General features: G+C 31.6%; 2 protein-coding genes across 2 annotated transcripts; one reads left to right on the top strand and one right to left on the bottom strand.

Annotated features, from left to right (window-relative positions):
- Positions 1-6,623: 6,623 nt before the first annotated feature.
- On the bottom strand, positions 6,624-18,839 carry Atg6 (Beclin-1-like Atg6). Its single transcript, XM_072531087.1, has 7 exons — positions 18,615-18,839; positions 18,401-18,561; positions 14,105-14,256; positions 12,854-13,099; positions 11,062-11,335; positions 7,120-7,337; positions 6,624-6,973 (listed from the first exon to the last, which is right to left on the bottom strand). Exons 1-7 carry the CDS (start codon positions 18,724-18,726, stop codon positions 6,844-6,846), a joined length of 1,293 nt encoding a protein of 430 aa, XP_072387188.1. The 5' UTR covers positions 18,727-18,839; the 3' UTR covers positions 6,624-6,843.
- A 3,257-nt stretch (positions 18,840-22,096) lies between these two features.
- On the top strand, positions 22,097-25,286 carry ND-B14.7 (NADH dehydrogenase (ubiquinone) B14.7 subunit). The gene is made up of 2 exons (XM_072531086.1): positions 22,097-22,469; positions 25,009-25,286. Exons 1-2 carry the CDS (start codon positions 22,169-22,171, stop codon positions 25,218-25,220), a joined length of 513 nt encoding a protein of 170 aa, XP_072387187.1. The 5' UTR covers positions 22,097-22,168; the 3' UTR covers positions 25,221-25,286.
- Positions 25,287-25,723: the final 437 nt, after the last annotated feature.

Below are 25,723 nucleotides of genomic sequence, written 5' to 3'. Positions count from 1 at the left end.
CGATTGCAATTTGCGTTTCCTCATAAGAAATTACAGAATATATAAAGTAGTATATTTATTTGTTCTTCTCTATAGTAGACTTGACCAGAAGTTGTCGAACAGTGTAGCCAATTCTTGTTCACAAGTAGTAATTATGATCATACAAAACCTGTATTCTTCCATGCAGCGATTATTACCGTCATAAAAATACAAAAAACCTGATCTTTTCAATAGTAAAAATTAAGCACAAAATTGTAATGAAATAAATTTTATTTATATGTTCCGTTTGGTTACATATTTAAATTTATAAAATAAAAATCGATATTTTAAAACAATATTTTTCAATCGTTTGGCAACTTTGGAATTAGCGAGGGAACTCCGTTTCAATTCAGATCCACAGAAAGCCGTCAAACTAGTTTTTGTCGAGCGAGTGCCCATCAACAATAGGTTATTTACATTGGCGTATCTGAGAGTAGGGTATTTTATGCGATAAGTTTGTGTTATTGATAAAACGTGTTATTGATAATACGAGTGTTATAGTTTGTCGTTTTATAGTAAATGTTTAGTTATATTCTGTGATTATTTGGTTTGAGTTTTATTGGAGTTGGACGAAAAACCGAGTTGTTCCAAGAGAAGACTGCAAAATTCTGATGTTGATTCCAAAAATGAAATGCCGCAAAAGAGATGGAAAATGTTAACGTCCGAAGAGAAGGTAATAATACGAAACGTTTATGAAGCAATTGTCGACAGAAAAATGGAATTAAATGTTAGCCAAGCGGTCGACATTTGTAGGAGTTTAAGAAAAGTATCCGTTAGCTGTATTTATCGTGTACTTAAAAATACATCGGAAAATAAAAAGCAAGAAAAAGGTAAAACTAGAGGTAGGAAAAGCATTGTTTTGGATGACGAGACAAGGAATATTATACATCGAAAAATTCATTCATTTTATTTTCGGAATGAAATTCCAACACTGAAAAATATTTCTCAAGAGCTCGAAGACGATGACTCCTTACCCAAGATATCTCGTAGAGTCTTAACCAGGACCATGCGTGAAATGAACTTTCGATATGTAAAACTCAACAGAAAAAGTATGCTATTAGAAAAAAATAAAATTATTGTGCGGAGAAGAAAATATTTAGAAGAAATACGCAAGATTCGCAGCACTGGACGCAAAATATGTTATTTGGATGAAACCTGGATTAACCAAGGTTGGAAAAGGTCATACAGTTGGAAAAGTTTGGCAAGATTTAAATGTCAAAAGTAAACGCGAAGCATTTATAGAAGGCTGATATACAGGATTAAAAGCTCCATCAGGAAAGGGACGGCGTTTAATCGTCACCCACATGGGAAGTGATACAGGGTTTCTTGATGATGGTTTTCTTCAATTTGAGTTGAAAAAAACGGGTGATTAGTAAAGAAATTGAAAGGGAGGATTCAAGAATGGCTTACAGAAAAGGGGATTGCATACGAAGAATCAATGCTCAAAATTTAGCTCCTTGACATTGCACGGTTAAGGAAAATTGAATATCTTAAATATGCTGTAGATGAAACTACAAAAGATTATGGTGTCAAAGTTCTGCGTCTACCACCTTATCATTGCGAACTTAATCCCATTGAACTTATCTGGGAGCAAGTGAAAGGAGATGTAGCACGCAATAACAAAACGTTCAAATTAAACGAAATTAAGAAACTTTTGATTCAAGCAATCCTCCATGTAACTCCAGCGAAATGGGCTAAATGTATAGGCCACATAATTAAAGAAGAACATCGTATGTGGGAACTTGACACTCATATCAAAGTTTTACTAGAGCCAATTATAATTACACCAGGTGGTGAAGATAATGACAGCGATAGCAGCACTGCATCTTCAGGTTTAGACAGCGAATAATATTTTCTAATAGTTTAATAAGAACATCAGCATAAAAAAAACCAAAAACAAAAAAAAAACGAGAAGAACATAGTAAGTATGTATAGTGTTTGTGTTTAAACACATCAAACATTATTTTTATTTTGTTTTTATAGAATTTTATTTTGTTTTATAGGATTTTATTTTGTTTTGTTTTATACTGTTTAAGTGTTTTGTTCATTTTATTTAATAAGACAATATGGCTCTTGGCGAACACCCTTTTAAAAAAAGTATCGCCCCACAAGACATACCTCTGGGGTGGTGTGGAAACTGTCTTAAAATTTGTTTTAAAAAAATTTCATTGTGTAACTGTTTAAGGACGGGTCACGTCAAAAGACGTTTTAGCGTAACTTCCGCGACAGCCGGTTGGCATCAGTAAACTTTCTGCAAAATTATTTCTTTTTTATAGCTTTTTGTTTGTGTCATTCTGTATTTTTAGGGGAATGTAGGGAATGAGCCACAAAATATTTATTCATATGTTTATTTATTGACGTTTCGATCTCTATATCCAGAGACCGTTTTCAATTATACAAATGATAGTACTATTTATTTTCTATGGCTTTTCGCTTGTCGTTCTGTATTTTTAGAAATGATGTTGGAAATAAGCCACAATATATTTATTCAAATGTTTAATTTACGGACGTTTCGATTTCTATAAAGAGACCGTTTTCAAACATACAAATGACAGATATATTTATTTTTCTATAGCTGCTTGTTTGTGGCATTCTGTATTTTTTAGGGAGAAGGTTGGACATAAGCCACAATATATCTATTTACATGTTTAATACATTGACGTTTCGATCTCTATTCCGTTTTTAAAGATAGAAAAAAAAGAAAATAAACAATATAAGATTATAAAAATATATAATAATAAACAAATAAAATAAATATAACTACCATTTATATCTTTGAAAGCGGTCTTTGGATATAGAGATCGAAACGTCAGTAAAAACTTGTAAATAAATATATTGTGGCCTATTTCGAACATTAATATTTGAAAAATAAAATATAATTAACGTTAAAATAAAAGTAAGTGTACGTCACTGGATTTCCAAACAGCTTTCCGCATTTCTGGGCCTTTAAACGATGACTCACTCTCTCAAATAGTGAAATTAACCATATATATTATACACGAAAACTAGGAATAAATTCCGTATGTTCACAGATTGGATCATTAAAATCCTGCGTATGTTGCTCATTCTCGTTTAAAGCTTTGGCATAGAATTCTAGCTCCTGCATCTGCTTCCAGTTTGTACCGAAATGTTTGTTTAGTAGTTCGTTTACATCTTTAAGTTTTGCTTCTTTGGCCTTTACACCTGGAGGTAAAACTGCAGAATTCCAGTGTCAGATTTGTAGAACATCTCTCCTTGAACAAGAATTCTATTTCCTCGCAAACTCTTCTCTCGTAATATTGTAATTCTTGACGATTTGCTGATTTGGAAATGCCAACTTGGGAGCCCTTTCAATATCTCCATTTTTTCTCTTTTCCAATCCATATTACTTTAAATTCTGAATTTTAATTACGGTTGTATATTCAGAAAATATATCAAAATATTCTTGGGGTTGAATTATTGTCGTTTTTCTTCTTACCGCTTTTTCAATAATGCCAAAAACTCGACCAGCTGGTAAAAAGCTGTGTCCTGTAACTGGATAGACAAGTTGAATTTTATTAATATTAATAGGAGCATCATCAGCAAGCCATATTTGACACATAAATACAAGGGTCGAATTTTTGTTTTGTCCCCTACATCCGTCACATATCAGATGGACTGTATCTGTTTCAGAGGGAAAAATAATTTTTAAATAATTTTAAACTGTTTGTCCTTGTTTTAGTGTAGTCTTATGTACAATTTATGTTTAATTTCATGTTTATTACATTCTGCGCTTGCTGGATAGCCCAAATTTGACGAAAAGCCCCTGATGATGCCGTAGAAAACGAAAGTACTTGGGCAAGATTTGATTATTAAAATTGTGCTCGATATATGCCTTTAATTTTTCAAAGTTGATTATTGATGAGCAAAAAACAAAGTATATGGACATGGGGCAGACCACATATGAAAACACACAAACGAGAGTAAAGAGTATTGCTTCAAACAGGTGACGCAGTTTGAGTATCTATGAGTAACCCTAACAAGTAAAGGGGTAGAATGCCAAGAAATTAGAAGCGGATTTCGAGAGCAAAGAAGAATTTTGGAGCTCTACACAAAATACTAAGCACAAAAAACATCTCCAGAGAGGCAATACCGCACAGTGACCCAACCCTTAGTCTTGCACGGAAGCGAAACGTGGGTTATGAACAAAAATCAAGAAAATATGCTGAACATCATCTGTTTTAGGACAGATATTCGGGGAAGTAAAAGACTAGGAAGACGTTTGGAGGAGACGAATAAATGCAGAGATCGGAGAGCTGTATGGGAAACCAGAAATTAGCCAGATCGTCAGGACAAAGAGACTTGTCGTGGACAGAAGATATATTTTCTCTCTCGAGAATAAAAATGTTCCTTTTGTAAATATATTTAATATTTATTAATATTATTATTATTTTTCTATATAAGTCTTTCACAAATAAATATTCTTCCTGGAATTTCTATGATTCGTAATAACCTTTCCATTTTTGGAATACAATAAATAAATAAACACAAACACAAAATACAACCAAAAAATTTACATCTTAATAATGTTCTTGTCAAATAATGACATTGATTAGCCACCTTATTATTTAAGGTTACTGGTCGAATGAGTTGAAGCGCGGTATTTAGAACAAGAAGTCGCGAGTGCGATCCCATGAGGGAATATATTTTTTTAATTATTATGTTCTGATTTTTGTTACTTTGGTTTTAAAAATCAAAGAATGGAAAAATCATATCTTTGCTAATATTGTTTCGATAATTTTATACATTATTTAATTTTCTAAACTATTTTATTTTATCATTGAATATTTAGTACATATAGTAGTCATGGGCGAAGAGATGAAAGGGACAAATATAATGATTGTTATTTTAAATTTCTTTTATGTATATGTTTATATGTATGGAGATAAATTTCAAAAAAGGTTGATTTTATTTTTAAATTAAGATTTTTTGGCATATATATGATACTAGTGACGTTATCCATCTGGGAAGAAAGAGTTATTCTTTCACCGAGAGTTAATTTAATAAGATTTTCACATTTTAGTAGGGATTTTGAAACGGTGCCACAAAGAATTAAAAAAATCCAGGGACCTAATGACTTAATGCTTTCAAATAATATATAATTTCTCCGTGGTCCCATTTAAGGGTATCTTACAAAATGGCGCCAAGAAGCTATTAATAAAACTGAGGCTTAGTTCAGTTACCTAAAAATTGAGTAATTCACGTTTTAAGGTTCAGAAAAGAGTAAATTCATTCATTTTCGCTAGAATATATGGACTCAATAGTTATTGTCTGCCTGTTTTTCTGCCTTTATGTGCTATAACTATAAAGAAAATATCCTAAAAACTTGATACATAGCTTGATCCAAGGTCGAACCCTATTGAATTTCTTCTTCTTATTCTTTATAAGCAATTCTGATTGTTCATTGGCGAATTAATACATCTATGGAAGGTTGTCAATCCGTCTTTTGCCCGGCCATCCGATACTTCTGGTGACTTACCTTTTGCTATTTTGACGACACGGGTCTTCTCCATTGTGTTTATGGGGTTATTCTATTTCAAGTTTTTCTATTTATTGTCTATTCGCGTATACACTGTACGGTACATTTTCTTCTAATGTCTTCGCTTCTCTTTCGATCTCTCAACGTATTTCCTGTAACTCTTCTCAGTACTCTCACTCTTATCTCTGTCGTTTCCAGTAGCCTTTGTGTTGTGGCTGTGTCGAGTTTTGTTTCTGAGGCATATGTCATTATTGGTCTTACACTGACTTTATAAATTCTTGACTTCATCTCAATGTTAATGTGTCTGTTTCGCCATATAGTGCTACTAATTCATCCTGTCAGTCTATTTGCTTTTTGTACTTGATTTCTCACTTATTTGTCCAAGACTCCATAGCTGCATATTAGTAATAATGGTATTTTATTTCCATTACTTTTCATCAAAATATTGATTCAATCCTTCATTGTTAGTAAGTTGTTAATAATTCTGTTTCTCTTTCTGCTCTCTCTTACCTATAGCATTACATATGTAATGATTGTGCCGATTGACTCCCATATAAATTTGTAACAGCGAACGCGTGTATAGAAGTATAACTTTTACCGGCAGTCCCACTGGACTGCCACACCCTCTTTTTTGTAAAATTTTAATCCTGAATTAACCATCAGTATTTCTGTAGCTGTTACAATTTTTGCAACACAATTTTTGCAACTTTCCGTAGAGCTTCATACTATGCATTTGTAGAGAAATATATACATATAAACTACTTTAATAAATAGAAAGAATTATGTATTTCGCTCCTATATATTAATTAAGAGACTTGTCTAAGGCGTTGTCCTTAATTTTTACAAAACTTTTAATCCTGAATTCACCATCAGTCTTTCTGTAGACGCTACAGTTTTAGCTGCACAATTTTTCTCTACAGGTTTACAGAAAATAAAACCCGTCAGTTTAATAATCTTTTCCATCATGAATACGAAATTAGTACTTCTGTATCTGTACAGTTTTGGCTCTATGGCTCGATAAAATACTTTTGTACAATGTTAGTTTGTACTAATCGCTCATATACTTTGATTTCTGATGCTGCAATACAATAGAGGTATTTAAGAAAACTTGTTTTTTTTAAAAAAAGATGAAATTAATTTACTAATTGGAAAATTAACAATCATAAAAGACATACGCTGAGTTATGTACACGAGACTATCAGTTATATCATATTTAACAAAAATACATTATACTTAAATAATCTTATTCTTAAATCAATCATATATTGCATAAAATTCGTAACTAGACAGATAACATTCAGTAAAATTGTAAATCCTAAATTGTATTACTAATTGTCAGATTGAATTTCTTCTCCATCGCTTTTGAACTGAGAAGAGACCCACGCCAGGCCCCATTTTAGATTAGTCAGCATAAATTTCAAAGCTTTGGTCCACTGTTCCTCCGAATTTAACTGAATTCTAAAAAATACAAACAATACAAGATTAATAAGCAACTAATTAACTATAATAATAATTTACACTTTATTAGGATAAAATCAATGATAAATACAAATATTAAAAACTAATTATACTGCTGGTCATCGAAATCGTTTTCATATACTTACTTTATGGAATAACTGGCATCTTTATCTTCTATTTTACCTTTGTTGGTTCGATATGGAAAGCAGAAAGCTTTACTTCCCTTCTCTAATGTTTCCACCTTCTCCTGAAATTGTTGAAGACAGTCCAAAAACGCTACCATTCCACTGTCAAATTTCGTATCCCATAAAAACTTAAACCCACCAGATCCGTACAATGGAAATTCCTTATCATCATCTAGTGACTAAAATAAATAGTAAAGTGAAATCAAATTTTCTGTAATATTATACATTATTTTTAAAAACATTCCTTAGAGCAATGTAGGATTTGTATATAAAAGATTAGAGGTTGAAGACTTTTACCAAACAGATTTTATAAACTGTATCTTCTGACAGCTCTGACATTTTATATACAAAGACTTCGAGGTCAAAAAGGGGTTCAAACAACGGGGATCCCCTTTCTACGCCGCTGTTTAACTTAATACTTGAAGTTATTATGGGGCAAAATAGAATAGAGTCAAAATATTTTTACATTAAATATTACCTACATCTCTGAGCCAAAGTGGTATGTCATACTTAGTCATTTTCAGAAAATTCGTGCTTTAACACACTCGCCGCCAATTGTAACATTAATGTGCACTTTGTATTGACACACGTGTAACATTAATGTACACTTACAGCGTTTCACGTTAACAAAATAATATAGTTTTGGCGCACGACGAAAAAATTTAAAATATCATTGGCGGCGAGAGTGTTAATCTTTATTAATCTAAAATTTACTAAGTAATGAACTAACCCCACTTTAATAAATAAGGGTAAATAAGTACTATTGTATGTTATACTTTCATAATTTCTCTTATTCTGTTGTTCGTTACTCTTTCTAGTCTAGATTTTCCAGCTTACGGTAAGGGTAAGAGTGAAAGATGCTGGAAGTTGAAGCTAGAGAAGTGGGTCACACTGTATGAGTTAGATAGGCGTGAGTCAGACTATGGGGAAGGAGGAAATGTCCGTCTGGGAATAATGCCGTACTAGGAATTATAAGGGTCTTCTACGCGCTACCTGGAACGAGACAAGGAGCCTCCTTGCTGATGAATGGAGTGTGGATGTGTTGAATGGAGAATGAATGAATGAAGGCAGTGCTTCGGAAGTGATGCCGACCTTACAGCGGCCACTTCGCTTCCGAATCGCTGGATGACAGAGGTAGGCGTTAGCAGGTAGGCGTTCGGCGTAGACTCGGAGACGAGAGGGCATTTTAAAGTACCTCAGGAACTATCGCCGTGAGTACGAAGAACGAATCCTGCACTAAGGTCAGTCCGGTGGCGTCCTGGACTGAGATGTCTTTTGAAGATTCCAGACCCCCGTCTATAAAGACGAAAAAAAAAAGATTTTCCAGCTGAACGTCTCCAGAAATCCATTTCCGTTGCCTCAAGTTTTCTCTTGTATCTTTCCTTTATTTGTCATACTTCACTACTGTAGGTAATTATACTGTTAATGATTGTGTTATATATCTTGTGCTTATTATTATTAGAGATTGATTGGATAAGAATACTATTGAGAAGGGAACTTGCTTTTCTTGCTTGGTTGTTTTTCTCCCTAATTGTGTCGTATACGTTGCCTTATTTTGTGATGATCATACCTAAATATTTATATGTGTTGCAATGTTTGATAACTTCTCCATCTTCCAAGATGAGGTCCTGTTGTTTCCCGCCGATACAAATATACTCGGTTTTTTGGATATTGATTTCAAGTCACCATTTTTTATACTCCTCGATTAATTTTCGAGTCATATACTCAATATCTTCATAATCTTGTGCTACCACTAGTTGATCATCTGCAAATGACAAAGTGTATATGCTATTGTTGTTAATTGGCATTCCCATAAATAATGTCGGGGAGAGACAGCAACCCTGCTTAAGGCCTTTATTCATTTGGAATCCACTTGATAGATTATTTCCAACCTTTACCTTTGACCTAGCATGACCGTACAGTTCCTTCGTCGCATTTATTAAATTCATGCTTATGTTTGTTTTCTCTAACGCTTCCCATAACTTATAATGTGGTACGCTATCCTAAGCCTTTCGTAGGTCTACATACAATAAATGTACTTCTTGATTAACGGCTATTTTCTTTTCAATTATCTGTGTAATGCAAAACAAATGGTCAACAGTAGATCTACCTGCCCTAAATCCTGCCTGTTCCTCAGCCTCTAAGTCTTTATATTCGCTTTCTATTCTACTGATCGAGTTTGTCACTGCAATGCCTCTGTAATTGTCACATTCATCCCTTCTGCCTCTTTTGTGTATAGTGGATATGAATGATGTCTTCCACTCCTCTGGGGTTTTATTCCATTAATGCAGTTTTGGAACAGTTTGGCTAAACTTGTATATAGTTTGGTTGTACCATATTTAATTAACTCTGCAGGGATGTTACCTGGATCCGGTGCTTTGTTATTTTTTAGAGATATACATACATCTTCCACTTCTTTCGTTGTTATTCGTATGGGCGAAGTTAAAATATTTATACTTTGTGTTTCGTTGCTGTCTTTAAATTGTGGTCGTTTAAATCGTAATAGCCGTTACAGTCATGGTTGCATTATTCTACATATTCGCGATCAGTTTGGAGTACCGATAATATATGCGATTTCCTCCAACGCTCTCATTAGGCTGTTAATTTCTATCGTATTGAATGCTTTGCGAAAGTCTCCGAAAGCTAGGACCAATGGTTGGTTGTATTCGATGGACTTTTCTACAATCTACAATTTTTAAGCGCTGGAGGTGGTCATTGATGCCAAAGTTTTTCCTAAAACCTGCCTGTTCCCTATGTTGATAAAAATCTAATTTTGTTTTCAGTCTATTTATTATCCTTGTGAATAACTTGTAGAGGTAATTCTCGAGGTCTGTTGGATCGCTCTTTTTTTTGTAATAAAATGGTAAATGCACTGTGTCATCTTGTGTATCTCTGTTGGTAATGATATTTCCATTTTATCCTTTAAAATAAAATACAGCATATTTGCAAGTCTACCCATGAATAGTGTAAATCCTTAGTCCAGTAAATGCCCCACCAAATGCTGATGCTGCTCCGTTTTAAAAATAAATATCCGTTCCCAATATTTAGTTGCCAATATCTCCCAATATTTAGTTGCCAACAAAATGAACATTCTTTATTATTAATTATTTCTGTTAGAGTAAGTATATTTTGTTTTGTGTTGCTGATTGTACTAATTGCATAGTAATACATTAAAAACATGATTAGAAAAAAAAATAAACTGTCAGCTATCGGAATTTTGCGTGTATTTTAGTTTATCCCATTATATAGTTGTCAGGGCTTGTATACTATAGGCTGTAGGTTTTAATATTAACATTTTGCTTGTAACTTTTTAATGACATTATGTATAATTTTAGTTTACTGCAGATAATTGTCACTGAAATCCTGTATACCCAAGAATAAATTATTAAATTATCTTAAATTTTGTAAATAATGTATTTATTAAATATTGTCATACACCACGCTACTTTACTCTGCAATCATAGTATGACTAAAATTCATGTTGTAAATTTTACATTGAATATACAAAATGTACAGAAAGATTAGTACTGGTACAGTATCTTTACATTTTTTGCTTTACTTTTCTCGAAACTACACCCACATGAGGGTGCAGTTTTCGACTAGGGACATATGGTTTCCGGAAAGTTAATTCTTTAATTATCAACAATATATCACTTAATTATATACTTTTTAATTGTCTGATATGTAATTTTAACACAGCAACTGCTTTAAGTTTACTGAAGATGGTCTAATAAGACCAAAAACCTCCATTCTGAACAATTTCAACAATTATAATTAATTTGGATTTTTGATTTTGTGTTTCATTAAATATATACCAATTACACTACAAGTTTTTACTTCGTTGTAAAGTTTTTTCATAAGATATTTAGTAAAATAGAGAATAGAAAAAACATATTTTCTTACCACAATATGTGAATGGTTTCCAAATGGGACTAATCGAAATCTTTCAAAAGTCAGATTTATTTTTCGGGCTAAAGATGAGAGCAACAACGCCGTTTGACCCCAGGCCGCGTTAATTTCTGACCAATCGACAGGAGCGGATGGCAATCTTCCTAATCTAAAATTATTAATTGTCCCAAAGTGACCGTTATGCCATATGTGAAATGTTGCATTGAAAACATTGGTTCGCTGTAGTTTGTCTAATTGATTTGATGTGTAGTTGAGCTGACATTCTAGACTGAAAATAATAAGGCATATTATGGAAAAAAAGTGATAAAAAATATTGTATTTAAAAAAATCCTTTATAGAAGGTATAATAAAAAAACCCATTGGACTACATCACAAAACGTTTTCGGAATATGGAGGTGGAAACTGATTCATCCTTACCGTTTCTCCACGTTATCATAAAGAAAAACTAATCCCAAGGTTTTAATCACTCTGTTTATCGAAAACCCACCCATACCAATCGTTACTTGCAGCAAACTCTCATCATCCACCTTCACAAATTAATTCAGGCGTTAATACCCTTGTCTCCAGATCAATATGCCTTTGCGATGATGTAAGTAGACCCGCTGAGCTCTCTAGTTTAAAACAAGCCCCCATCTAAAACAGTTACCTCGAAAATCACATCAATAGGAGCATCAATAAATCCAACAAAACTTGTCATCTCTTGTCCAATCAATCAATGACAACATTCAGACTGTTCCCGATCCTATATAGGCCAAACAAATCGTAGAATCCAAAATAGGATTTAAGAACATTTCATTTCTGTTCGCAATTCCGACTCAATTTAAGCTCTAGATCAACACCATCTTCATACAGGTCACAAAATTGATTTTAAAACTCCAGAACCATAGCCCCATCCGCTTCTATAAACCAAGAATTATCCGAGAAGCCATATAAATTGAAAAAAGCCAAATTATCTCAATAAAAGAGATGACGGCATATGGTTACCTTCGACATGGAGACCTCTCATAAAGAAAATATCACCCGCTCCACCCAAACCACGTCACCATCGACGGTATAAATAAACCGCTTTCTTTTCCAGTACCAGTAATGCATTGGTTAGTAATCAGTGTAGTAGTGTCTGGGGGTTCGGGAGAATGAGACCTCGGAAGTCCTGAAGAAGACATCAAAGAGGATGTCGAAAGCTCGGCGCGCAATGATAATCGACGCGGTTCAACCCGGAAGACTGTTGAGTTTATTATTATTTCTTGTAATAGTATTAATCTTAGCTCTAGGTTTTATTATAACATTTACAATAAAATAAACATGTATGTCATTTACTTAATAAACAATTATTAAACACGTCCATATTTTTTTTTATTCTGGCCGGTACATATGCCATCTGTACAATGCACGCTAAAAATTTCCATCTGTGTGGCATTGCAAGGAAAAATAAATGCAATCCTGAAAGCGTTAAAAATTATTGAATTTTGATTAAAAATACCAACAGACACATTTTCTTTTCATCTACTTTCTTCCAAGGGCGCTAAATTGTGCCTTGGCGTCCAATTTCTGACGTTCTTATACATGGATTCCCTTATCATCTCTTACTGACAGTGTTTCTCTATCCATCCTCACTACATGATCCAAGAACATGCAGTTTAGGGAAGTCTGGCATAGGTGGTTTCTTTAAATAATTGGTAATGTTCATGATTATATCTAGATCTCCATATCCCGTTTTTCCACTTTTTCGTGATAAAATATCAAAGAGGAACATTTAACAAACATACTTTCTAACTTACAAACTTACCTTTTAGCTTCTTCTTCTAAAACCAAAAAATCTCTTCTATGTCTAGTATACTCTTTCCAATACCTATCCTCTTCTAGAGTTATTTTCTGTGCAATGGCTTCTTGTTCTTGAATAGCTTTTTTGGTTTCTTCCTCCTCGTGTTCTAGGGCGCTCAACTCGTCCAATAATCTCACTTCTTCGGCTTTTAAATCACTTAATTCTTTTTCTAAATCAGATAGTTTTGGTTCGTCTTTATCACTTTGCAACCTAAAAAATAACACCAAACGCATATTTAACTGGGTTTACCTTTTTTGTTCTATACACACTCAACTATGGGACTGATTTCAGTGAAGAGATTATAGTCTAGAATCGAGACACTGACAAAGCACCACAGTCTGGTGTAATAACCAATGTGAGCCGAAATTAATTAAACTGACAAAAATACACAAAAATGTCTTAAGTTGGTTACAAGATTGTTGGTTTTAAGGTTTTCTTTTCTAAGGTTACACCCCCATAAGAGGCAAACAAAAAGAATCAGCTACCACACAAAATCCTTTAATACAAATTCGACAGGTCATCACGAGGATTTGGTGCTCTACAGGAAATTGGTGAAAGTAACCCACTCATTTCCTGTTAAGTAACCTACTCATTTCCCGTTATGAAAACATTCATTTTAATTTATTTCTGTTCTTAACGTGAAACGCTCTATAGTATAAATCTAAATTTAATTAATAAATAGAAATAAAAATTTAATCAAATATTTTATAGAATTATTGTAGTTCTGATTACAAAATCAAAAATATTATCTAAAGTTCATTTGTTTACCAAATTCCCATCATCAAACATGAGCACGTGTTGATATTCGCCGTTTCATTCGTCAAGAGGCTATTAAATATAATGTATTACCTTAAGCGAGACAGATTCTCATGTTACAGATCCCAACTTGCCATAATTTTAAATTAAAATTGTATCGTGTTGATTTTTAAGTTATTATATTGTGTTATATTTATGTTATAGTTATTGTTAAGTTATTTACTGGTCGTGTTATTTTTTAGAGTTTAGTTTAATTGTGATATAATGATTAAATTTCAAGAAATTCTTACATTAACAGTTTCAAAAGTAAATATTTTTAAAAATCATATGATACATAGGTCATACTTCAGTACGACCCTGTTTGGCTTACACGTGGTTCTATTGATGATTGGGAATTTGTAAAATGAATACGGTATAGTAGAGAAATCTAAAAACAAATGGTTGAAAAAATATTCTTACATTTTATAATATCTACTGTAATCGTCATAATCCTCTTGTGCAATTTGAAGTTGTTGATCCAAAATTTCGATGAGGTTATCAGTACACTCATCACACAGAGGATGATCAATATTGGAATTTCCAGAAAGTGTATCAAACAGAGCTGCCTGTACCTAAAAAAGTTTGTTGATATCGTTATGTTTCTTAATGCTACAGTTTATTAAGCAAATACACAAACTTAACACTTGAAAATATATTTATTAATAGATAAGTTGATTTCAAAACGATTTACTATCATGATCCCTAAAATATACTTTTTACATTAACTTAACAACCACACAGGGTTATTAGCGTTTTATTAGGTTAAACTAAAGTAAATAGATCACTTGAGAAAGGCACTCTGCCAAAACAACTGTAGTGATAAGATTTTATAATAAATTTTGTGGAAGTTTTGAAAACAAAGTTTTCAGTATTTTATTGTTATATAAAATTAATTTCTATCAAGTAACGGTCAAATCCATCACTTGAATAATAATTTCTTTATTTTTTTTTTCTCTAACTGCATGTCAGTATTAATTTTTGGTTTTAATCTGAAAAGCCCAGGGTAAAAGTATTCAAGGCTTGTAGGTATTTCTGGTGATTATAAATAGTATTTTACTCATGATTTCTTTTCTTATCATTTAGATAAGATTAGCTGCATTTAAGCAAATTTAATGAAAGACTCATAGAACAAAGAACTTTAATAGCTAATATCAGATTAATTTTAAATTCATTTAAATTTAAATCAGGATTGACATAATACAAAAAGAACCAGCATCAAGCTTAAGCAACAACTACACTAATTAGAATAATTTTTTGTGAATATCTGGATACCTTGTTGGATCTCTATATTCCTCTAAAAACCAATGATGAAATAGAGAATATGGTGGAACATTTTACAAGATACATACAGAAATCGATATGGGACACTGTTGCAGTTTCGCAACGATATATAAACATTTATATAACATTAACAGACTTTGTGGTAGTTTTGATTCTCCCTATATTTCAAGATTACAGCTTACAGCCCATACAAAAATACATCTGTGTTAAAAACTACACATTACGAGACGGACCATCTGCAAAATGACACAGATGTGTATTTGAGATAAGAATAGTAAGAGTCGAATTTTATAAGAGATGTGTATGTGTGTGGGTTAAGAGTACCTGAGACACTTCGTATCGGTCCTGTGACCGGGAGAGACGACAAATGCAGTAAGGTTGCATTATCAATTTTGTGTGGTTTCTGTGAGTCGATGAAGACGTCCTTTGCGATAGCGGTGGTGCTATCATTTAATGGGGTAAAGTACACCCTACTATTTGTTGCCAAAATTACATTGCTGCATATATCAAGTATGTTTACTTGGTATATAGATGTCATATTTGCTTAGAACTTTATATCAGTTGTGCCGCGATCGCGATTGAACTTTATTGGGAACATTTTATGTTTGGTTAAATGTTATTACCTTTACATACATCTGTATATTTATTAGATTGTAATAACTTTACTATTCTTTTTTGTAACTATATCACAGCGTTTACATGATGAGTTTAGTAATTGTATTAATTATTGTATGCACCGCATTATTAATTTGTTTTTTACAACGTTGACATATGTATCCATAATTAGGTTGTTTTTTTTTTTGTAATAGTAGTAATTTGTCTTTTAATTGTTAAATATGTCATAGTTGTCACGCTGTTTGATCTAGTAGTGTTATATCCCTTAAATGGTTATCTTTTTGGTGTCGTTTCATAGTAACTAATATTTAAGTTGTTATAAACTCTTGTTTAGTTATAATTATATGTTTGGTTATGTATATTTATGTTTAATTTCACTTCTTTTTAAAATAGAGTTTTATATAGTCTCTGGCTTTCATTTTTTATTTTAATATACATACTCAATGCGAAAGGGAGAAACCAGCAAGTTCTTGATTGAACAGAATATCTTCTCTTCCCTTTCTGATGACCCCAATTGTTAAATTTTGGTCATCGTATGTGCAGAATGCAACAGACACAACTCCAAGCCAGGTCTCAACTAGCACACCTCAAGAACAACTTTCAATAATTAAACAAAAAATAGTAGAGAAATAGAAAATAAAGAAAACACTGACTATGATTTATGGAAAGCAGATGGTCAATGGGCAAAAAGTAATGAGGACCAAGGCAATGTTTTTGCCAAGCACTTAGAAAAAGTCTTTCAACCATATTCCTCTGAAAATACCTTCTACATTGAAGGCAAAGTGAAAGAATTTCTGCAAACCCCACATCAACTAGAATTACCTATTAAAAATGTTACTGTTAACCAAGTCACAGGATATAACTTAATTAGTGCTAAAATTCTGAAAGAACTTTCGTACAAGGAACTGAGGTATGTGACACAAATATACAACGCTGTTTCAAGAACATGATTCTCTTTTGTGGAAGGTAGCCCAAATTATACTAATTGCTAAGCCAGGAAAACCTGCTGAGCAAACAACATCCTGCAGGCCTACTTCCTGCTATGGTTAGCATCTATCTGCTACTCTTTCAGAATAACAGCAAACTATTTTTATGAAAAATGTAAACGAGTTGTATATTTTTCAAATTTTCATTCTGTAATGTGATTTAGAATAGTTTTCTGGGGGGGAAGTGGTAACGCTGAAGAGCAATCAGAACTCTACTTAACTTGAAATACAGGGATTCATGTAGAGGTAATTGCAAAAAGCTAAACATACTAAGAATGGCTGAAACATACATATAAGAATGCTTACTTTTCATTTTAAAAAACAGACATAAATTCTTGAAACACATAACAAACCATAATAACTAATACACGAAACAATCTCATAAACTATAATATACCAATACATAGATTAACAGCATCTGAGAAAACCACAGAATATGCCTGTATTAAATTCTTTAATAAACTGCTATACAGCATCAAAATAGAAACTGACATAAATAAATATAGAAAGTCTGTTCAACAGTTGCTTATACACCTCGAACCGTACAAAGTGGAAGAATACCTTCAAGCTAACCTGCAGGGAGACTGAGGGCTCTTATCTAAATCTAAATGTCACTGTTATTATTTTTATATTTTAATATTACTTTTATGTTAAGTGTAGGTTGTTACAACAACCATTATAAATTGTAATTGACGCCATTCTCTCTATTGACAATTTATATTTGTGTGTAACTTGTGAATCCTGAGAATAAAGCTTTTTTTTATTCTATTCTATTTGATGACCAAGTTACTTGAAAAATTACTTGTAGAGAAAATAGAACCAATTCTAAAAACAAATCAATTAATTTATAACCATAAATTTTAATTTATAGCGAAACATGAACCCATCGAACAAGTCCACTGAGTTATAAAAAAAAATGATATAAATCATTTGAAGATCAAGAATACTGCTCTACTGCCTTTTTAGTCATCACCCAAGCTTTCAACAAAGTTTGGCAGATGAACTATTGTACAAAATCAGAAAAAGCTTACTAAACAACATTTTCCTTAGCCTCAACATTTTCAAGTAAGGTATTAGGACAAAACCACAACTCTATACCCAATAAGATCCTCTATATTATCTACACAGATCTTCCCACTAGTAAAAATATAACCATTTCAACATATGCAGATGATACTGCTGTTATGGCATGTCACAGAGATCCTATCATTGCTTCTTAAATCTTGCAGACTCACTTGGATATGATTTCCTCTTGGTTAAAACTGGATGAAAACATCTGCGAAAAAATGAAAACCAGGACAGAAGTACAAAAGTTTATTTAAAATTACTGTTCCGGAACTAAAAACACCTCATTTAATGAAACAAGAATTATGGCCGAACAGTGTAAGTTTTTACCATTTTCTGTAAATGAGATAAGATGAAGATTTTAAATATTTCTGATTATTTATCTTTTTATGCCTCTTTAAGCTATAAACATATCTTTATATTAACTAAGTAATAAATTTTTAAAATTTAAATACTTCTATGTATCTTAATGTTTAAATATTTATTGGATTATAATTTTTGCCTTCTACACCCTTTCAAACAATTTTGAAAATCTTTTAAAAGGAAACAGAAAATCAACAATTTGAAAGTAAAAAAAGTTCTTAAGAATATTGCTTCTTATTCTTATTCATATACCTACTGTGTAAACAAAATGAAAGCTGAACAAAATGGCACAATATAAAAACTATTTATTCCCTATTGATGTATTTAGAAATAAATTATTTATCATTTTGGGGATTATATAATAACTGTAACGTTTTAAATTATTATGATGTATGTTTGAACTTACCTTGAATTGGTGACTGAGCAAATCTACCTCATTTTCATCAGATATTAGCATAAAGCCATTGGCTCCATTACCAGAGTCTGATAACCTACATGGAGGTACATAATGATCAAAACTGGTAGCCTGGGATTCCAAATCAACTTCAGGGTTGGAATATATGGGCACTACGAATATAAATGCTGTTTTTAAGGGTACAAACAAAGGACATACAACTTACAATTTAATTCTGCTGAGGTATGTTCACTAAAAGAGTTCAGTGATTCATCTAATCTTAATGATTGAGAACATCTTTGGCATGCAAAAGACACAAATAATTTATCTTCTGCCATTTCATTAGTTCATTTCATATTGTTATTTCCGTTTCTAATCCAAACAATTCTTCACATTTTGACAATGATTTAAGTTTGACATCATCTGTGTTTGTCAACTCTATCTGTGATTGTGATGTTAAACATATGTTACTTACGTCATACTTTATTCTTTTTACTTTTTATTTTTCCAAAATTTTTGCAAAACAGGATATTTAGCCGTTGAAGTTTTGTTCTCATTAACTGGTGTTTAAAAGGATATGATAGTTTTATAACAATAAATAATAAAAAATTATTAACGATATACTTTAGAACACATTTCAGAAATTTGCTGTCCAAATTTTAACCATTAGTAAGTTAAGTAGACTTTACACTACATGATTTTATCATATGACAATATCATATGAGATTTGTTATGATTCCTCGTTTCTATGATGTTTTAAAAAATCGTGTTTACATTGCATGATAAGTTATGACTTATGATATGAGTGACAATGAGTGAGGTTTTATTGATTTTTTTTATTTATGGTCATAGAGATATTAGACACAGTATAGGTATCAACTATTAGATTTTGAAACCATTATAATGGAAGATCAGACGCCTTTGGGCTTGCAGGTGGCTCTTACAAAGAAATCGTGGACAGGGTATATCAAATTTATTACTTATTATTATTATTACCAAAAATCATATGATTTTATCATGCCCTTATTATCATGCACCATCCTATTCTCCTGTGACAAGCTATGACGAGCCGCATGACAGTGCTTTGCTTATGACCATAGTATATATGTACTATGGCTTATGACAAAACCATGGTACAATGAATACACAAGGTATGATACATAATGTTCCAAAATCGGTTCGCTTTCGCGCATGACGTAGTCAAGATCGCTTATTACCGCAACATTTGAATGTAGTTGTATAGGAAAGACTTTTAATTTTAAGTTTTTTTTATATAATTTGGCTAATTTAATTATAGTAATTATAAAGAGATGATAAAATTATGTTATTATAATATTTATCCTTTATAAAACATAGATATCCTTTATAAGACAAGTTTTAATTATCTTTTATTACACGTAGGTACAGGTTAATTAACTTATACTCCAGAGTTCGATATTTCAGATGTTTAAAAAGATACAGAAAAGTGGTAATGGAGGTACACAACATTTGTACGTATATATATATATATATATATATATATATATATATATATATATATATATATATATATATATATATATATATATATATATATACCTACTGAACTAAACACAAAATCAAAATAAATACTGACAAAGTCAACTTTATTTATATCGAATGAGCTAGCTGGCCATCGAATATGAGTGTAGTGAGGGCACACAATATTGCACAACATTTAAAATTACATTTTTGTAATATTCACACATAAAATTATCTTGGTATTGTTTATAATAATGATAACATTGTATATTTTAATAATGATAACATGATTTAACAAAGAAAAATATGTTATTTTGGAAGATGCTAAATTGATTTCCTCCGAAACAGTTCTTATTGCAAATTGCATAGCAGGCTGAGGCTAATTTCTTACTTAACAAATCGATATGAAAAAACCATTAAGGTTTCATGATTAATAATTAATAAAAATAAAGATTTAGACTTACGTCGTTGACCTAGAAGTAATAAGAAGCTGCTCAACATACTTTTTGGACTCTGTGTTCGCCTCCTTGTACGCGTTTCTTTTGGTTGGTTAAAAGGGTAGCCGATGTTGATTCAGGCAAATAAAGACTCGGTACTGCCTCAGGTTTGAGTTTTAGACCCTTTTTAGAAACGTAACTTAAAAGTTCCTGTTGTAGATTTCTTTGGTAATCTTCAGTTTTAAAATGTGTATTACACATTTAAAATGTGTAAAATTATTGCAGTATTACAATTAAAATTATCCTATCTATAACAAGATATAATCCACAGTTTTCTGGTCACGCTATCTTTAGGAAATGTATGAAACCTAAAGATTTTATCTTCATTGTCACTATTGCAACAAGCAATTGCACAGCTTACTTTGAAAAAGGTACAAAACCAGATATACAATGGCAAATAACTACTATATACTATATACTATACAGTATAAATAAATAGTAACTAAACACCATTTGTATAAAGACACATATATAAGCATATATCTAAATTATTTTTCTATTATAAAATAGATGACTTAGTCAGTATTAAGATACTTTAAAATATATTTATTATCTCATAACTTGCAATTTGCAATAGTCACAATTGATAACTGATATTATTGTTAAACTTTTGTTTTTATACAAGCTTTCTGTCTTGCCGGTGTAAAGTCGTCTGAAGTCGATATTTATTGTGTTTTGCGTTTGAACTAATTTGTGTCTTATTTTCATATTATTATATTGTTTGATAAGTAAATTTTGCATATAATAATCGGTAGGTTATAGTAATGTGTATATGTTTTATTTTACTAACTTTCATTATAACTCATCTAAAATATCATATTAAATTGTAAACAGATTTTTCTCTATTGTACTCTATTTTGTTTTTATTTCAGTAAAACTGCTTGGAAGTGAGTGACAGTGAATCAGAATAAGCAAATCTTCTACTATTTACCTATAATTCACAGTATTTCCTCTGCAGAAAATTTTTAAATTTCAAGGGATTTGCATACAAAAAGAGTACTTATATTATTAGTATATGTATGAAAACAAAAATAAATATTTTGCCTGAATCTCTAAGAGAAGTAAAGGTTTTACGCTACTGAAAATATATTTTTTATTCAATTATAACCAAAACAAAACATTTAAAAAAAAATTAGATCACTTTTTAACCACAATTTCAAAATTAATGTGTACGTTAAGCTGTAATAATGGGTTCGAGGTGGTTCAGGCGATCTTAACTACGTCACACTCCTGGGCCAGCTGTCAAATGTCATGCGCAATATCATACCTTGTGTATTCATTGTACCATGTGACAAAACCATATGACAAATCACACAGTGTAAACATGTAAATTTCACTTTATGACCAAATCATAGACAAATCACATTATGATAAATCATGTAGTGTAAAGTGTGTATTAATATATTGTATCACGCTTACAAAGTCGCATGATCCGCTGCGAACTCCGGCACAGACACCAGGAATTTTTTAATTTCTAATTTAATTAGACCGCCACCGGTTTGGAGGGCACACAAAACCGTCGGTTTCATCTACATAAGTAGACGTTAAATCTAAAACCTGGGCCAAAAGGTTACACTAATCGAATATGTAAAATAAACGAATTGGCTACGGTACGACCGGATTATAACAAAAAACGGCTTCCGAAAAATAAGGTAATCACCTCCGCCTATGATCTTTCAAGTCTGTCACATTCACAGCTGTAATATTGGTGTGAAGTGCGTAAAATTGGAAGGACGAAATTTGGGGTTATGTTAGAATTTTGACACCTTACATAATTTCGAAAATGTCGCAAACTAAGGAAATAAAAACTTATAGTTATTTCGATACCCCAGACGGCCATGACGTTTTAGAGAAATTTTGGTGCGTTATGAAACCAGCTTCATTAACTGCATTTGGTATTGGAACAATTGATGTAGTTGCCTGGTCCCATCCAAAAGGATACCTACCAACTCTGGGTAGATATGCATATATGGGATTCCCTATTGTAGGAGCAAGTGCAGCTTTTGTGCTAGTTACAAATGCTTCTGCAAGTTTACGCAAAAAGGACGATAACTGGAATTGGTTTATTGGTGGTTTTTCAGCAGGTAATTTCTAAATTTTTTTGAAATAAATTTTTTTTGATGGTTACAAATGAAGATACACAATATGTCTCTTATTTCTTTTTAATCCTACACTGCCCAATTTAAAATATATGACACATACTGCGAATTTACACATTTAACACAGTGAAATAAAAGAAATAATTTGAATTAGTCAGTTGGTGCTTAACTGTGGTGTTGAGGATAATGTGAAGTTTATCAAAGTGATAAAGGTGGTAGGTATTATTAATGAAAATTGAATGTGTAAAATTGTGTTTTCTAGTTCTTACACATCCACAAGTCATCTATTAGTATTAGTTTTATAGAGCATATATTATTTTAAAAGGTATAGTAAATAATTTATTTGTATCATTTATGATACAGAATGTACTTTTGATATTTTAGATGTCTAACTGAGACATGAAGAGGTCTCTATCAGATAAAGAACTGCAAGATATAGTCAACAATTGGGATGGTAGTAAAGATGATTATGATGTAAGTGATATATGGACAAAACTGGAAGATACATCAAAAAATAACTGAGAACAAATAAGGAAAATCAAAGATATGAGAAATGAATTAGATGAAAACATCAGTAAATTTATTAGAATACTGCTCTATATGCCAGTCATCCATTTGCCTAATGCATGTTGCTACTGGTCTAAAAATATTGGAGTATGCCAAATAAAAGAAACAATGAGCCAACCTGCTTAAGATCATGTCAGAAAAGTAATTCATTTTACAGATAATTTAAAAACGAAACCTAAGGATGATCCACAAGCAGATTGTCTTTATACATTGAAGAATATTTTAGAACATTTAAATTTAAAGGTATATGTAATGAACAATATTTATGTGTAGATGAACAACTATGTGCAACTAAGACCATGAATTATCTAAAACACTACTTGCCCCTTAAACCACATAAATGGGGATTTATGTGGTTTAAGTCTGTTTTTGTAAGTGGTGTAAAAATGCAGAATCATATCTGGGGGTTAGTGCCAATGGGTGGTTGGATTATGTCAAAATATTCATAACAATAAATTCTTCAGGGTTTACTTTGACAACTACTATTCATCAGTTCTCTTAGGGGCATATTTAGCTAACCAAGGCATATACTCACTGGGCACTATTAGAAGGAATATAATTCCAAATTGCCTTCAGTTAATAAGATAAAGAAGCAAGAAACATCATATGAGTATGTATCAAATGCAGAAAGTGTTGATATATCTACCATTATTTGTAAAGATAACAAAGCTGTTACACTTATATTAAAAAGGAAACAAGAAAATCAAGATATCATGTCCACATCTGGCCAAAGAATACAACAGACACATGGGTGGAATATACCTATTAGACAGTCTCATCAGCAGATATAAAATTAAACTCCATAAAAAAAAGTGGTACTTGCTAAATTTTTTCCATCTTATAGTTCTCACTTGTAAATAGTTGAAGTCTTTATAAAAAAGTATGCAAAGAAAATGAAAACAAGTCTATGACGCTGGTAAATTTTAGAATTGAGATAGCTGACTGCCTGTGTGGAGCAGCTAACAATCAAACCTATTGTAAAAATCCAAACTGTAAAAACTCAACCTATATTAAATGTGGTTTACACTTATGTCTTAATAGGATTAAAATTGTTTCTTTGACTTTCATTAATCAAAATATTGTATTATAAAAGTACTGAAGTATTTTATTTAATATATATAATTTTGCCCAAATGCACTTTGTATCAAATATAATACATTACCAAAAATGTCCTGAAATTAAAAAAAAAAGAATAATAGCTACATTTTTCTAATTATTTTTCCTCTAGTGCAACAGAGAAAACTGATGCAAAGCAGTCCCTACATCTCTATTTAAGGGGCTAGGTTTATCGAACATGTGACCTTCTCATTGGTCAATTTAGGTCATGGTGGTAAATAAATCTGACAAATTAGAAAAAGATGCAAACTTGTATTAGGAGATAATTCTATTTAAGGTTTATTGGATTATTTATAGGGATTTTTCAAGACAGTGTGTCTATTATAATTCTGTAAACAGCAATAATAAATATAATTAAAATGAAAAAAATTAATTTATTAAATGCATGGGTTCCATTTTCTTCAGTTTTATCAAATTCAAGAGAAGCTCAGCTGTTCTGATAATATATTGTCCATTAACCAAGATTCTTGTTGTTTATTTTAAAATTAATCTACGTTATCTAGCCTTATGTGAGGGTTTCATATTTTCCTTGCATTAATGATTTTTAAATTGAAACTGTATTCTGTTTGGATGTTTTTTATTTTATTTAATACATGGGATAACCCCATTAACAGTTTACATTACAATATATAATATCACAGTTCAAAACTTGAAATTGTTGTTATGAAAGATTTCTAATTCATTTAGCTAATTAATTTATCATCATCAAGATGCTACAACCCTTTTGGAGCACTGATATTCTCAGCAATATCTACTTGGTACTTAACTAAATAATTAATTTTTTAAAACATACACATTTTCACTGTTAGTTTATTTTGACTTAAACCTTCAATTTTTTTAGGATCTGTTTTGGGAGCCTGGAAGCGACATGCCATGATTGGATTTAATTGTGGAATGTTTTTCGGCATACTTGCTGTATGCAGAAAAATAATGGCAGATAACAACTGGGAGGTTACACCAAGTGTGACTCCTGTAGCTAGCCAAAATGCTTGGAATTATGATTTTACATTAACTAAAGAAAGGCCAGGTAACTGGACTACTGGCAGAGATTGATATGTTTTATAAATAATGTATATTTTAAATGATAGTCTTTAATATAATAAAAAATATTTAAAATTATACTAGAACATATTTATTCCAAAATTGTATAAACCTAATATGATTTATGTTCCGTTTGTTTTTATTCCACATCACACTTTCATTTTGTAGTTGATACAATTGTCTATCAATGCAATTATTTTGATTAATGATGGAACATTTTCATATCACATTGACTCTGATAAACACATTGTCATACAAAAGAAGTTATTGCTGCTATAGTGCTTCGCATAGAAGCTTTGTATGAGTTCTTTGCCATTGCCCACAAGAATTGGAGCTGTATCGATCCACTCAAGGAAAGATTTTGTTAAAATATCTTTGTTTGCAAATGGGCAAGGTATGGATCAGCAAACCAGACTGCTGTTGATACCGATTTTCATAAGCTATGAAGCTCACTTATGGTTGAATGGTTATGGGCTATATAAATAAGTAAAACAGCCATATTTAGAGAGTGAAGA

This window comes from Diabrotica undecimpunctata, chromosome 5 (genome assembly GCF_040954645.1).
Source record: "Diabrotica undecimpunctata isolate CICGRU chromosome 5, icDiaUnde3, whole genome shotgun sequence".
In the NCBI taxonomy this organism is placed as follows: domain Eukaryota; kingdom Metazoa; phylum Arthropoda; class Insecta; order Coleoptera; family Chrysomelidae; genus Diabrotica; species Diabrotica undecimpunctata.
Note: the sequence above shows the minus strand (reverse complement) of the source record. Positions and strands in the feature narration are given on the sequence as shown.

What these genes read in the sequence shown, in the direction of transcription:
- Atg6 (XM_072531087.1), bottom strand. Translation starts at nt 18,726, where the DNA reads ATGGCAGAAGATAAATTATTTGTGTCTTTTGCATGCCAAAGATGTTCT. An exon ending in TACAGTAGATATTATAAAAT is followed by an intron (nt 13,100 to 14,104) that starts GTAAGAATATTT and finishes GTTATTTTTTAG; the next exon opens with GTTGCAAAGTGATAAAGACG. An exon ending in GATGCCAGTTATTCCATAAA is followed by an intron (nt 6,974 to 7,119) that starts GTAAGTATATGA and finishes TGTATTTTTTAG; the next exon opens with AATTCAGTTAAATTCGGAGG.
- ND-B14.7 (XM_072531086.1), top strand. Translation starts at nt 22,169, where the DNA reads ATGTCGCAAACTAAGGAAATAAAAACTTATAGTTATTTCGATACCCCA. An exon ending in TATTGGTGGTTTTTCAGCAG is followed by an intron (nt 22,470 to 25,008) that starts GTAATTTCTAAA and finishes CAATTTTTTTAG; the next exon opens with GATCTGTTTTGGGAGCCTGG.